At 38.6% G+C, this 17,087-nt stretch overlaps 1 protein-coding gene across 1 annotated transcript; it reads left to right on the top strand.

Moving 5' to 3' along the window:
- The first annotated feature begins 2,220 nt into the window (after positions 1-2,220).
- Positions 2,221-2,775, top strand: LOC109147057. The gene has a single exon (XM_019294694.1). It carries the CDS (start codon positions 2,221-2,223, stop codon positions 2,773-2,775), a length of 555 nt encoding a protein of 184 aa, XP_019150239.1.
- Positions 2,776-17,087: the final 14,312 nt, after the last annotated feature.

Here is a 17,087-nt window from a genome sequence, read left to right as displayed (position 1 = left end):
AAGATTATTTGGTATATGGTGGGTGCACATTTGCTGTTTGTTTGTGCCATCTTGGTTTAGTGGGTTTAGTTGATTAGTTTCTGGCTGCTGCATTCTTTATTTCCTTATAATTTTTTTAATATGGCCTCTGCGTTTCTAATTGCGTGATTTTTTGTTCTTGTTTGGTGTAATGCATTGTGTAGGTGATCAACCTCAGGGTGAGGGTGGACTGCTGCATGGGGGTCGTGGTACAAATGCCAAGGGTGGTGGTGCTATGGGGGCACGGGCATTCCTTCGAAGGCTGGAGGCTGAACCTGATTACGGTGGTTGGCGTATCCCGCTGTTCTGTCCAATACGGCTCACACATATTTCCGTAAGTGCACACATGTATCTTATGATGGCTGCTCGGACAGTATGGCACGCCTGTGTCTACCTGTGTGCACACTTGTCTTGACCCTATTGGTGGTTTGTTTCGTGGTGCTCTTTTTGTGGTTACAGAAAGATTTGTTGTTTGTGTTCCTTGATGATGAGGTTGATTTGCGATATGGGGCTGTTGTAAGAAGGATTATCCCGAGAAGGATGCAGATGCGCTGGCGTGATGCTCGTAACAAAGTGGATTGTGGGGTATTTGCAATGCGACATATGGAGTCTTTTTTGGGCCAATCGGTGAATGCATGGGATTGTGGTCTACAGAGGGGTGATACTAGGGGTCTTGATTTGTTGAGGATGTCTTATATGCAGCAAATTTTGGCGAATGAGATTAACGCTCACCATTCGAAGAACATTCGGAGTGTAGTCCAATACCATGATCCAATCAAATAAAGATAGTTTATGCTTTATGTTTCTTAACAACGAGTTGATTAGTAGTTTAGTTTAGTTCCCTTGGTTATGTTCGGTGAATATGTTTTTTGTTATCGTGGCCTATTTTAATTTATATTGTTTTCCTGTGTCTATTTTTCCGTTACGAGTGTTGGTTGATTCTGCCGATACATGATGGCACACAAATTGTTAACCCAGTGCACATGAGCTTGAGTGCACCATCCGTGCTATGACACTAGTCAGAACACTTCATGCTTGTACATTATTTGAACTCATGTGTATACCAACTAAATGTTTCTCTGAAGAACTGTTGTGGCTCAGTCAAAACATACTGGCACATACTGTCCAACATGCGTGCACCTCAGGGCATAGCTACTACTGTACAGCACATAATGGCACACAATTTGGTGTTCTTGTGCACACGTGCTAGTATTAACCATTCTTGGTAGTTGCATTTGGCAGAATGGCACACACATGTATTCCCGTGTGCACACTATTATCTCTGTTTCTTGATTAGCATATCATCCTAGCTCTTCATTTATGAGTGGTGGTTTTTTTGTCCAGTCGTACCGACCACCCTGGCACATGTAGGTTTACGCAAGAGCACAACAACTATAGTTTTGGCCGTAACGACCGATTTGGCATGGTGTGACCAGAATGGCACATATGGTTGAATGTGCGTGCACATAGGGTGTGGCTACAACTATACATCAGTCGTGATGGCAAACAAGTTTGGTATCTAGTGCACACGTTCTAGTATTAACAATCCTTGGTGGTTGCATTTGGCAGATTGGCACACACGTGTGTTCTCGTGTGCACACTATTATCTCTGTTCCTTGATTAGCGTATCAGCCTCGGTCATGTGGGTATGCGCGGTGAATATGTTCCTTATTAGTGTTTCTGTATAGAATTTTCTATTTTTCTGGGTGCTTACTCTTCATTTATGAGTGGTGGTTGTTTTGGCCAGTCCGACCGATCACTCACGTAGTTTTGTGCAAGAGCACAACAACTTTAGTTTTGGCCGTAACGGCTGCTTTGGCACGGTCTGACCAGAATGGCACATACTGTTGAATGTGTGTGCACTTAGGGCGTGGCTACAAATATACAGCACGTGATGACACACAAGTATGGTATCCAGTGCATACGTTCTAGTATTAACAATTCTTGGTATTAGTAGAGTTATTATTTGTCACATTATTATTGTATTCTATAGGTATTATTTGTGTGTAGAGAGTTAGTCTACTTTGACTATCCTGATAGATAGGGATCTCTACGTTAGCTTTTCCTATTGTATTGTATTCAGATTATGATTGTTCAATTGAATTTTGAATTAGCTTTCCTCATCTGGTATCAGTTAGCCAGCGATCCACTCTTCCTATTTTCCCTCAAACAACTTCCGATCGCCTCTCACCTCCGATCGACATGTCTACCAACTCCTCCGAGCGGACGGTAACTGCCTCTCCCGTCTCCGCTCCGGCCACCCAAAACACCCTGTCGAGTGCCCACCACTTCGTTTCCATTAAGCTAAACGCACGCAACTTTCTTTTCTGGCGAACCCAATTGGTTCCTTTTCTCCGAGGCCAAGGGCTTTTGGGCTATGTTGATGGCGGAACACCGTGCCCACCGGCCACCATTGACACGGCTCCAACCTCCGGTGACACAGCAGTCATGCCCGCGACTTCCGGTCCCAATCCGGCGCACCAAGCTTGGATGCAACAGGATCAATCAATCCTGTCGCTCCTCATCTCCTCGCTATCGGATGAAGTGATGTACCTAGCTGTTGGTCGGACAACTTCGAAGGCAGTATGGGACTCCATTACTGCTGCTCTTGGCTCGTCGAAGCGTGCTCGGTGCTTAAACCTTTATCGGCCAATTTCATTCGTTGCGGCAAGGAAACCAGTCTCCGGCGGAATACCTTGGGCGTGCACAACTCATCGTCGAAGCTCTGGCATTGGCCGGCCGGCCTCTATCCCTTGATGAGCAGAACATGTACGTGTTCAGAGGTCTCCGTCCAGAGTTCCGTGCGGTGGCAGCATCGCTCACTGTGACTGGTACGCCGGTCTCAATTCCGGAGCTCGCCGATTACCTGCAGACGCAGGAGTTCATCTTCTCCGATGACTACCCGGCAGGTAATGATCCAGGTTCACCGGCGGCCTTGTATGTCTCGCGGGGACAGAACAGACAGGGGCAGGCAGACGGCAATCCTGGTGGAAATTCCGGCCGTGGCAATTCTGGTGGTGGCCGCGGACGACAAGGGCGTGGCCGTGGCAATTCTGGACGTGGTCGCGGACAGCCGCGGTGTCAAATTTGTCGCAGCCACGGGCACACTACAGTGTTCTGTTTTAAAAGATACACAACTCAACCTCCAGCTCAGGCCAATCTTGTTGTTAGCAGTGGAGAGACGGCGGCAAACTCCGGTGGCTCTTGGTTCCCGGACACCGGTGCAACCGCTCATGCTACGCCGGACGCATCCATGCTTCAACAAGCCGAGGAGTACAGCGGCAATGATGTGCTAAGAGTTGGTAATGGGGAAGGTTTGGTGATCTCTAATGTTGGCCATGCATCTATACCATCTAAGTTTAAAACACTGTCATTATCTAATATTCTACACGTCCCTAAATTGTCAGTTCCTTTGTTATCGGTACATCGATTTACTAATGAAAACGATGTTTTCTTTGAATTTCACAAAAATTTCATTATTGTGAAGGATTCCATAACCAAGGAGACTCTGCTTAGGGGACCAGTCACGGGTGGTCTGTACAAACTCCTAGTGTCACAACCTTTTTTTGCATTCATAAGCTCCCGGGCCACTCCCGGGGTGTGGCACCGCAGGTTGGGTCACCCGCATCGTCAAGTCCAAAGTCGTGTCCTACGGGACTGTCCGGTCGTTGATAATAAATCATCTCAGTCAAAATCGTGCACAGCTTGTCATCTTGGGAAATCTGCTCGTTTTCCTCTAGATAGAGTAGTTTCTTCTAGCCAAAATGTATTAGACCTGCTGTACACAGATATTTGGGGCCCAGCGCCCGTTATTTCGTCTTGCGGTTATCGTTATTTTATTTTATTTGTAGACGATTACTCGCGGTTCAGCTGGTTTTATCCCTTACGGGTAAAATCAGACATCTATAAAATTTTCGAGTCTTTCCGAGTCATGGTAGAACGCCAATTTTCGCGTTCTATCAAGTCGATTCAATCAGATTTAGGAGCGGAATATCTAAAATTACATAAAACATTCGACTCCTTGGGAATTGTCCACAGGCAGTCCTGCGCTTACACGCATGAACAAAACGGCAAGGTAGAGCGCCGTAATCGGCATATTATTGAAACCGGGTTAGCTCTACTAGCCAAGGCCTCAGTACCTCAAGAATACTGGGACTATGCCTTCGAAACTGCCACAACTCTAATTAACTATTTACCGTCATCTGTGTTACAATTCCAAAACCCATATACTATGTTACACAAAAAGCCGCCCCCATACACATTTCTTCGTGTCTTTGGGTGCCGGTGTTACCCTCATCTACGGCCTTATAATCGCCACAAGATAGAGTACCGCTCGGCCCATGTGTATTCCTAGGTTACCCCCCGTCCTTTAGGGGATATAGGTGCATGGACCTAACAACTGAGAAAATCTATATCTGCCGCCATGTCAGATTTGACGAAAGTGTGTTTCCCTTTGCAGAACAACAATCACGGATTTTATCCGAGTCCGCACCTCTACCATGGGCAGCAAGGCCCATTGTGCCCCATGTTTTACCGCCAGGCCCAACTCAGGGTCCTGGCCCAGTTGTTCGTGAGCCCACTCCATTGGCACAGGAACCGCAGCCTCTTGCATTAGAGGCCCCGGTTGCTCGGCGGGGCCGGGGATGGGGTCGCGCCCGAGCGCAACCGCAGGAGCGGGATCATGTCATGCGTCTGCGTCATCAGACCCGTGGCACGAATGAACCCTTTCAGGCCCTAACTACATCTACTGACCCGACATGTTATTCGCAAGCTGTAGGGCACTCACAGTGGCGTGATGCCATGGATCAGGAGTTCAATGCTCTTATACATAACAACACGTGGCGGCTTATTCCCGCTGAACCACATATGAATATTATCGGGTGCAAATGGGTCTACCGTACCAAGCGCACTGCAGACGGTAAGGTAGAGCACTATAAAGCCCGGTTAGTAGCCAAAGGGTTCAACCAGGTGGAGGGCGAAGATTTCTTTGAAACTTATAGCCCTGTCGTCAAACCTACCACGGTTCGTTTGCTCTTTTCCGTGGCCGTCTCACAAGGCTGGACACTCCGTCAGCTGGATGTCCATAATGCCTTCCTAAATGGGCACTTAGTGGAGACTGTTTATATGAAACAACCACCGGGTTATGAAGACCCTGCTCATCCAGGGCATGTATGTCATTTGCAACGGTCGTTGTATGGTCTGAAGCAAGCACCCCGCGCCTAGTTCAAGTGCCTACATGATTACCTGGTTTCTGCAGGTTTTTCACCTTCCAAGACAGATGTGTCCCTTTTTCACTACACAGCGGGCTCATCCCGGGTTTTTCTCCTTGTTTATGTCGACGACATCATCATGATGGGCAGTGATGCAACCCTCATTGATGCCTTACTACACCGATTAGCAGCAACTTTTAAAATCCGGGATCTTGGCACACCTAGTTTTTTCCTTGGGATTGAAACGGTGCAGGAAAATGGTGGGATTATACTATCGCAGCGTCGTTATATGGGAGATATTTTACACAGGGCAGGTATGACCGACTGCAAAGCTTTGGCCACTCCAGCTGCAGTCACGCAAGCCGTTACACCATCACCACAACCGTATGAGAACCCGACGCAATATCGACGCCTAGTCGGTGCTTTGCAGTATCTCACCATCACCCGTCCGGATCTTTCTTTCTCAGTAAATCGCTTATGTCAGTACATGCACTCCCCGACTGATGATCACTGGGTCTTATTGAAGCGGGTGCTGCGCTATATTAAAGGCACACTCGACTATGGTTTACGTCTTTCACCGTCGTCGTCTACTTCGATACATGCCTATTCAGACTCAGACTGGGCAGGCTGTCCGACTGATAGGAAGAGTACCAGTGGGTACGCTGTTTATTTGGGGTCCAATCTTATCTCTTGGTTATCCAGGAAGCAACGCACTGTTGCGCGCTCGTCGACTGAGGCAGAGTACAAGGCCCTAGCCGATGTCTCGGCGGAGGTAACCTGGGTGATATCCTTACTACGTGAGCTGGGGTTGCATAGTGGTGAACCGGCAACTCTATGGTGTGATAATCTGGGCGCTACATATCTCTGCGCCACCCCGTCTTTCACGCAAGGACGAAGCATGTCGAAATAGACTTTCATTTTGTTCGGGACAATGTAGCTTCAGGGGACTTCGTCGTCAGCTTTGTGTCATCGAAAGACCAGATAGCGGACATCTTCACCAAACCTCTGCCAGGGCCGCGATTTGCTTTGCTACGTGACAAGCTCAACGTTGTTTTACATCACCCTTGTGCTTGAGGGGGTGTATTAGTAGAGTTATTATTTGTCACATTATTATTGTATTCTATAGGTATTATTTGTGTGGTAGAGAGTTAGTCTACTTTGACTATCCTGATAGATAGGGATCTCTACGTTAGCTTTTCCTATTGCATTGTATCCAGATTATGATTGTTCAATTGAATTTTGAATTAGCTTTCCTCATCCTTGGTGGTTGCATTTGGCAGATTGGCACATCGGTGTATTCTCGTGTGCACACTATTACCTCTGTTCCTTGATTAGCGTATCAGCCTCGGTCATGTGGGTATGCGCGGTGAATATGTTCCTTATTAGTGTTTTCGTATAGGAATTTTCTATTTTTCTGGGTGCTTACTCTTCATTTATGAATGGTGGTTGTTTTGGCCAGTCCCACCGACCACTCTGGTACACGTAGTTTTACACAATAGCACAACAACTGTAGTTTTGGCCGCTTTGGCACGGTCTGGCCAGAATGGCACATACTGTTGACGGTGCGTGCACATAGGGTGTGGCTACAACTATACAGCACGTTATGGCACACAAGTTTGGTATCCAGTGCACATGTTCTAGTATTAACAATTCTTGGTGGTTGCATTTGTCATATTGGCACACACGTGTATTCTCGGGTGCACACTATTATCTCTGTTCCTTTATTAGCGTACTAGCCTAGTTCATGTGGGTATGCACGGTGAATATGTTCCTTATTAGTGTTTCCGTATAGAATTTTCTATTTTCTTGGTGGTTGCATTTGACCAGTTTGGCACATTCGAGAACACGTAGAGGCACACACGCTGCATCGAGAGCAGAGATTTGGGTTTCATCCCTATTTGGCACGTACCTGAGCACATAGGTGCACACATGCTACTCTGTAATTACGAGCGTAGGGTACATACAATGCTCCGGAATTGTACATTAAAATTAGCCGGCACACAGCAAGGGGTGGCGGTTTCCGTCTGTGCACTTTAGTGCCTCAGGGTGTGCAGTTCCACTCATCTGCCGGCTTGCATAACAGAATTCAGCAGTCCAAATTCAATTTAATTCAACAATCAGATGACAAACACCGTAATGGAATTTCAGTGGACTTACTTTCGTTGTTGTTTGTTGCCGCCATTCTCTCCGGTGAGTTTCTTGGTCGTTTCACGTAGTTTGCCGATGTCGGATGCACTGTCCGTAATTCGCAGGCGACGGTCGTGAGTAGCCCTGGAGTGGATGTGGAGATCGTTGAATTAGAGTCCCAATGAATCGTTAAATTAGAGTCCCAGTGAATTCCTTCTTGTTGGCCTAAATTCTAGAGATGTAATCAATTTTATTATTTAAGTCAAAATTATTAGGGGGCTAAAATTACCCTTAAAACCTTTTGAATCTTTTATATTAATGATTAATTGACTTAGATCCAAAGGCTGGGATGGGTTCTTATGTTCTCACCTATTAAGTGGTTCCTACTTGAAGGCCACCCTATATATATATATATATATATATATATATATATATATATATATATATATATATATATATATATATATATATATATATATATATATATATATATATATATGTAAGCACACATACACACATACTCAGGGCCGGTCCTGGCCAGGGCCCAATTTTTTTTTAAAAAAATATTATAGATATAATCTATATTTTTTTTTATACTTGATAATTATTATTTTTTTATTTCATAGATTGGTCTTCATTGTAATTGAAAATAAAATTTTAGAAGAATTGACATTGAAATTTTGGTGAATAATTTTGTATTTAAATATTAACAAAAAATGACACTTTTAAATTAACTTTTGAATTACATTCTCTCTTTGTTAAATTTTTATGTATTATATTTGGACAAAAAAATAATTAATTACATTTTTATTTTTGTTATATAATACAATAACGTGGAGTCCAAATTAAACTATTAGACATGACCCCTATTTTTAATGGATCGACCGACCCTGCACACACTAATAATAATTGTAAAATTAAACAATATGTTAATTTAGTTAATTAAACTATCGATAGTTAAAATTTTAAAAAATCTTTATCCATTGACCAAACTGAAATATTTTACTTTAAAAATTTATTAATTGAATTTTTTGTTCGATTATTTAACATATTTTCACCGAATTGTACACACTCCTAAAGATAATAATTAACATTTATGTGAATATTTAAATATAAGAAGATTTTTTATCATACACAAATGTAAAAAATAATTAAATAAATCATTTTCGTAATTATTTTAGATGTATATGTATTATATTCATTAATCAAAAACTACATAATTCATTTACATGTCTAGCTTTTAATGCTTAATATTATTTATATTGTGTATTGCAGAAGCATTTTAATTGGAGTGTTGCTAAAATAGATTTAGTGTATAGTGCTTGGGAAGTGAAGGCAAAAAGAGGATATGCTGATTATATAAGCAGAATGAAGAACAAGTCAAGACCTCCCTATATCAACGAAGAAATATGGGCAATGTGGAATGATGTTTGGAATTCTGAAGATAGTAAGAAAAAATCAGAATTAGGTAAGAGAAATAGACGTGGGGGTGTTTTAGATGGAGTTGCTCAATCTACGCTTACCACAGGATCAACACCTCATTCCAAAATTGCCACTCAACTTGTAAGTTAATTCGAATTGTTTAAGTTATAAGTGATTCTGTTTGGATTGTTTGAATTATGCGTTATTGTGTTCGTATAAACTTTTATTGATATTATTACGATGAACTTCTTGTGATTTTATTTTATTGTACCTATTGAGTTGATGTTTGAGATGTTTATATTATATATTAAATAGGGAGATAGTTTTATTTATACGGGAAACTATGCTAATTTTTTTATCGAAATTTTGTTTGCTTTATATAATAATTATGTACCAGGACTATGTGGTCTAACGGTACCCGGGGTGGACTTCTATTTGGAAAGTTGTGAGTTCGAGCCTCAGTGGAGGCATTATTGGTTCTTTATGTTTCAGTGGGTTGAGAAAGTATATGAACAGATACTACAATGTCATAGAGCCAGTAGCCTTCAAAAAAAATATAATAATTATGTGCTATTGTGTTGGTAGAAATTTGTATTCACACTATTATGATAAAATGATTGAATTTTATTGTCTCTATTGAGTTAATGTTTGTGTTCTATATTGGAGATAGTTCTATTTATAAAGGAAACTCTGTTGAATATTTTTACTAAATTTTTTTCATTTTAAAATAATAATTATATATTTTTATGCTAGTAGAAACTTTTATTTCCACTATTATGAAAAAAACAGTGTGATTATATTATATTCTGCTTATTGAGTTGATGTTTGAAATACTTTTATTATATATTATAATCTTATTTGTTTTAATTTTTATTTTATTTTATTTCTAATTTAACTAATTTTTAGGAAAAGCAACTTGGTTGTCGTCTATCATATTTTGAATTATTCAAGCATACACATACCAAACAACATGATGGTCAAACATTTATAGTTGAAAAAGACAAACAAATCCATGTAAGTTTAATCTTGATTTTCCTTGAATATATATGAATTTTTATAAAAATTGTACTAATTCTTTAAATTTTTGCAGGAACAAATTGCATTGCAATGGGAGGTATTAACACAAAATGGAGAAGAAGTAGATGAGAGTCAATTGTACTATGATGCAGTTGGCGGACATGATAAAAAAAGAAGATTTTATGGACTTGGCTCATATGGTACATTCATTCGTAGTCCAATAAATGCTAACACAACGGACAATATAGAATCAACATCGCAGCCATCAGAGAATGCTAATTCTGCTAAGGTCCACGATGAGATTGAGAATTTGAAGGCTTCTATGGTTCTTATGCAGCAAAAATTAAATGCTCTTCAGAGTGAGAGCGCTGGTACTTCATCATCACCCTCATCACGATCGAATTCACCTTGATTTAATTTTTCTTTTTTGAATTACTATATTGTTGTTTATACATTTATTTGGTATTTGAGTACAACATATTATATTGTATTTTAGTTTGGACATTAACATTTTAAATACAAATATTATAATTTTAACAAAATAATAATAATTACAAAATATTAAAATAATAATTTAACAAAATTGCGATGAAATATAATTTTAGCGATGCAATATTTATTGTAATTATGGCGACGAAAAGATTTTTGTCATCCAAAATGCGACAAAATCAAGACAATGATTAGTTATGTTATTATTTTACGACGAAATTTTGTAACGAAAAACAAATTTTGCGAAGGAAAATCTAGCGATGGAATTGCTACAGAAATTTATTCTGTCGTTTTCTTACAACAAATTTGTGCGACGGAAGCCAAAATTTGGAACGGAAAAGTTTGCGACGGAATATCGACGACAATTTGTTTCGTCATTTTTCTACGACGAAATTTTATGACAGAAAAAAAAAATTGCAACGGAAAGGTTATCGACTGATTCGCGACAATAATTATTTCCGTCGTTATCTTTCACAATAGAAATATGCAACGGAATATGACTTTCGTCGCCTACTTCACGACGAATAATTCCGTCACTATTTTCCGTCGCCAACGTTCGCGATGGATTATTTCCGTAATGAATTGAAATACGACAAGCCTTGAGACTACAGAATGGATTCCGTCGCGAAAATGATAAATTCCGTCGCAAAACGTTATTTGCGACGGAATTTCACGTTTTCGCGACGGAATTTTTCCGTCGCAAATCGTGATTTTTCTTGTAGTGATGTACAAATTTTATTGCTTAAAAGCCAAATGAATGATCGACTAAAAACAATATAATACTCAGCATGTAGGTAGAAAATGTAGTACAAAGTATGGGTAGATATTACTCGTGCACAAATGTAAAATGTAAAAATGAATATATATATATATATATATATATATATATATATATATATATATATATATATATATATATATATATATATATATGTGTGTGTGTGTGTGTGTGTGTTCAAATGAAGACCTGGCTTCCCGTGCGGTTGTGCGGTGGATTAATGTGCGTGAAGTTTATACTTAATGTGCGTGAGATTTATACTCAATGTGCCTGAGATTTGTACTTAATGTGCGTCATGTTAATATGCGTGAGTTTTGTACTTAATGTGCCTGAGTATTGTGTTTAATGTGCGTGAGATTTGTGCTTAATGTGCGTGAGTATTTCAGAATTACGAGCTCAGAAGGAAGTAGAACAGAAACTCACGCACATTAACGCCCAAGTTTCTTGTTACTTCTTCCTTCAATTTGGCCATGGATTCTGGATTATCAACTACGTTCAGTGCAGTTGAATGTTTATATAGATGACGCACACACAGTAAAATTTGCACATCAGCTAAGTGTGGATTTCTGTTGTATTATTCCCATAATTCTTAACCACCATAGCCCGCCTCCGCATCATCATCATCAGGGAGGGGGGCAATGGCTACTGGGGATGGGGAAGAAGCTGACATCAATATTTTCTGCTGCATTTTACACATTCACGCACATTAAGTACAAATCTTAGGCACATTAAGCACAACACTAACGCACATTGAGTACAAATCTCAAACACATTAATCCACCGCACATCCGCACGGGAACCTTTCACTATATATATATATATATATATATATATATATATATAGAAGAGCGCTCATATGCGGCGGGGTCTTACCGAGCGGCGGTGTGGTCAAATTCCAGAATACACCAACAGTGTTAACAATATGCACAAACAGTGTAATAAAAACACACCACAATGAAATGCAATAAAACATCACAAAATACACAACAGACTCAAAAAAATACACCATATAACTCACCACCCCCAATGGTGTATTTCCGAACAGTGTATGGTGTTTTTACTCACACCTAATGGTGTGTGTTTGGTGATGCAGGGCTCTGTTTACTCTGTTTTGTGTGGTGTATTTTCCCTACGTTGATGGTGCATATTTGTTTAACTATTGGTGTTGCCGCACCGTAAGACACTGCCGCACCTGAACCCGCCTCTATATATATATATATATATATATATATATATATATATATATATATATATAAGAAAGCTCAACTCTATGCAATTCTGGTCACAGTAAAGAGCATGAGAAACCATGTTTAGATCAAATTCTCTTTCTTCCAACCCTTGACAGCACTTCAAATGATCTGTTCAATAACAATGAAATTTTGATGAACTTATATTTATTTTCCCACAATTTTGGTAATGAGAGTAAATCAAAAGATGATGAGGCGGCGGCGGAACCCACATTGAAGGATATAAAGGGGATGCTAGGGCTGGATGACTTGAGTGGCTAAAACGGCACTACCGATTGAGGAGGGCATTGCTGTGTTCCCGTGTTCCCACCTTGCCAGAAAACTACCAACTGGACATTGAATTCCTTCGTCATCAACTATAGATCTTCAAATATCAATGCTAACAAAAATCGAAATTGAGTTAAAATCGTTTTAGGAATGCAAAAATACTGTTAAATTAAGGGGGTTTCCAACCCAATTTGGAAAGCATATATAAAGTAAATGGAAGAAGAAGATTCCATCGCCGCCAGCCTCTCGTTGCCACGCCCTCAAATCGCCGCTCAGCCGTCACGCAGTCACGCTCAGTTCTCTGGATCCAGATGAACCATCGAAGGTGACCCATTTCTATCGATTGCTTGCAATTCCGTCTTTATGTTTCACGATTCAAGTATCGTTTTTGTGATTCAGCTCAGCAAACCCTTGGATTTGTTGCCTGGTTTATTTTTCTGCAAACCGTAGAATTTGGGGGCAGTGGCTATTGAATTAGACCGGCGGCCAAATCCGACAGCGACTTCATCTCTATTTCCTCTTCTGCCTTCACGTCTTGCAGCCCCAGAACCTCGACCACGGTCTTAAGGATGCTTTTGGGATGATGATCCATGTATTATCCCATCTGAAATCCTCGTCGCCCACAAGTCGAAGCTGGCAGATTTTGTCGCCTTGGGGACCGCCGACGCCATAGACAAGAGGCCAGTGTTGGAGAAGAGACCAACAAAGATGACATGAGTATTTACATTATTGTCCTTAATTTAGACGGTGGCTTCACGGTCAAAGATTCGGAGGACGAAATCGAGTAGAAATTTTAAAGTTGAGGACTAAATTTGGTAAGGATGATAGTCGAGAACCAAATCGATAGTTTCGCAATAGTCAGAGGACCAAATAGGTTATTAACTCTTAAAAGAAATTAAACATACACATATTACGTCAATAATTAAACGAAATTAAACATACACATTATTTTATTAAGAATAATATATATAGTCCTTAATTACCATAATTATTAAGATTACATGGACATCATAATTAAAATAATATTAATTAAGAATAATATATACTCCTTAATTACCCTATAGTAATCATAATAAAATGACCTCATTTTTATTGGACTTAATGATAAATTTTCATACCCATATAGGAAATTAACAGTCGTTATATCGTCGACCGCGGTGCCCAAAACAGCATCGTTTCTTTATGTAAAAAAAGGTGCGCCGTTAGTTTTAACGGAGCGTGCATTTTGTATATGTTAATTACCAACTGACACTACAGTATATCTAAACCGACATTGTCTCACGTATTATTTTTATATTATCTAATGAAACTAAAGTTATATCAAAATGATACTGTAGTTGTGTTGAAATGAAACTGCAGTGTATATATAAAATGAAACTGAATTACATTTCACATATTTGAGTGTATATTGTACAATGAAGCTGTAATTATATAAAAATAATCATGTAGTTGTGTTTTAATAAAACTATAGTCTATATAAAATAAAATTAAATAACATTTTCACATATTTGAGTCTATAAATATCGAATGAAACTGTAGTTATATCGAAATGAAACTGTAGTTGTGTTGAACCGAAATTGCAGTGTATACAAAATGAAACTGAATAAAAGAGTTACTTTTTGCGGAAGGGTGTGGAACGGCGAGAAACAGATGCCGTTTCTTTTCATTAAACTAATCAATTATGCACCGCGGTGCATGATATAATTTGCCGGATATAATTTGCCGGAAATTAAACATACACATATTACGATGGGTAATTAAAGGAAAATAAACATACACATATTATGTCCATAATTAAAGAAATTAAATATACACGTATTACGTCCATTTTTCCAACGTATATTTAACACCTTTTTTTTTTTGAAAAAATATTTAACACTTTAATCTTACTATGGTAATTTAACATAGAGATTCCCTTTATTTAATTATTGTATATTTTTGTTACTTAAAATATATAATATCAATTAGCCATGCTCTTTCTTCTATTTTTTATTTAGACTTTTCCTAATATATCAATTGCGGGAACACAAATATACAAATCTTATAATTTCAAATAAGTGTACACTTTCAAATATTAAAATTCTTTATAATTTCATCATCAATTTTATTATTGAAATGAGGTAATACCATCTAAGGTCCTCCGAGTATAGTGGTTTTGTCACGTTTATTCCTAAACTTTCAAATTGACCATCTGTGGTCCTTCGACTTTCAAATTTAACCATCCGTGGTCCAAGTTAATAACCATTTGAAAGTCGAAGGACCACGGATGGTCAAATTGAAAGTTTATAACTAAACGTGGCAAAACCACTATACTCGGGGACCCCATGTGGCATTAACTCTTCTTTAAATATATAAAAAAAATTTATCCGTGCATCGCACAAGTGATTTACTAGTAAAACCTATTTACCGCCTCCACTAAAGCTCAAACCCACAACCTCCCCTATAAAGGAGTAACTTGGTGTCACTAGACTACAAGGTCCTTGGCGATTAGCTTTACTCCTTTGTTGTATTAAGATACAACTTTTGTGAAAACATTTTTCTTCATATGTTCTCCATTTGTTTATTTTTGTTTCAATTACTGAAAAAGAGTTGAACATACATGGGAATACAAGACAATCATATAAACTAGAGAAATCTTAAGAACACATGTATATATTAGACTTATTATTCTTATGATATAACATATTCTAATTGATTTAAGACAAAACATGACATCTTTTATTACATAATGAGAGAGAGGGGAGTGCAAATCAAATCTTAAAATGAGCTTAGAAAAGTTTGAACTCGTGTACACCCAGCGTGGCTGAACTTTTAAGAATATTTTTAAATTATTAAATTCCCTACCACCAAACAATATATACAAATTAATTTTTTTCAAGCCGCAGGCCTGGCCTTGTGTTGAAGGATAGTTATGCCTGGAAACGTGTTCACCATGCGCATGGTGAAACATAGGGGTAGATTCATAATTTCTATACTGTAGATTCATATCATAATTTTTTTTTCTTTGAAAACGTAGATTCATAATTTTGTTTTTCATTTGTTGTTAACCAATAGATCCATAATTTCTAAGCTGTAGATTCATAATTTCTATATTGTAGATTCATATCTATATTGTAGATACATAATTTCTGTAATGTAGATTCATAATTTCTATACTGTAGATTCATAATTTCTGTACTGTAGATTCATAATTTCTGTAACAACAGCCTCATTAAAATTGTCAAACTGAAAAATCTCTTATTATTTTTTTGGCGCGCGCCGCCTAGATTCCGCCTAGGTATTGTCCGGGCGCCCGACTAGCGCCTAGCGCATACTGCAACCATGAATACTGATCACTAACTACCTTTGCCAAAGCATGGGCAACCGGATTCACAAAATGACTAATATGATAAAACTCTAAAGAAACAAAAGAACTATGTAAAGAAAGACAAGAATGAATAACAGAGCCAACATAAGTTTTATCAATACGATCACCTTTTAAAGCTACCACGAACTAAATTAAGACAATCAGAAACCATCCGTACCATCACCTCTAAACCTCACGCTTTGATCCAGGAAAGTGCTTCCTTATCGTGCCAGAAGAGAATTATAAACACAATCCAATGGTCCATTAGTTACGTTGCTGCCACAAACACCCCATGCCGGTCAAATAAACTCGCCCCATACGCTGCCTTAGCCGCTGCAGCCGTGAAACCGGCATCAAAGCAGCAGTAGTAGCGTAATGTTTAATTCGGTCATTTGTTGCAAGGAAGGATGATCTTTTGCAGTCTAACAGCGTCATGGAACATCAATGGATTGTAGTTTATTAGATGTTTCATTGTTTCATCATCCAATACACTAAATCCATACTTTTTCTTCCAACTTTCTGTCTTTTCTTATGCATATGGAATGATTAGTTTCTCTATATTGAGGTAGCAAAGCACATGCAAAATAAATATATCACCGTTAAGCATGTCATATATGTTGGCAAATCAAATTATTATTATTTTTTAAAAAAACATTAATATAGAGGAATAAAGGTGTTAGTTTGGTAATATGGGAGCACGTGCAATATGCGTGTATGACGACTTAATTTAAGAGAGGAAAGGAAATTAAAAGTATATTACTATAAAAATATAATTTTAAAGATAAATTAAATAACTTACAGATTCAATAGCAATCATAAGCTTTCTACACATCCCTTTACATCTATGAGCAAAATGGGAAGCAATGAAAGGCCTTTCAGCAATCATTTTGTCATGGATATATCCTGTAAATTAAAACAACATTATATACATAGAAGCTTCAATATTTGAATTATGTGGTATAACATAGTTTGATGCAAACACTCCTAAAGAATTGAAGGGGAGGCGGGGGAATGAGATTCTCATTTATATGATAAGAATTTCGCATTGTGTAAAGAAACTTCGCATTCCCTTAAACCAAAGAAGAGCATATGCGATATACTATGAACCAAATTGGCACATATATAACAAATATATACCATATATGTTTGATGATTATTACCTTAGA

This window comes from Ipomoea nil, unplaced genomic scaffold (genome assembly GCF_001879475.1).
Source record: "Ipomoea nil cultivar Tokyo-kokei standard unplaced genomic scaffold, Asagao_1.1 scaffold1971, whole genome shotgun sequence".
Taxonomy (NCBI): Eukaryota; Viridiplantae; Streptophyta; class Magnoliopsida; order Solanales; family Convolvulaceae; genus Ipomoea; species Ipomoea nil.
Note: the sequence above shows the minus strand (reverse complement) of the source record. Positions and strands in the feature narration are given on the sequence as shown.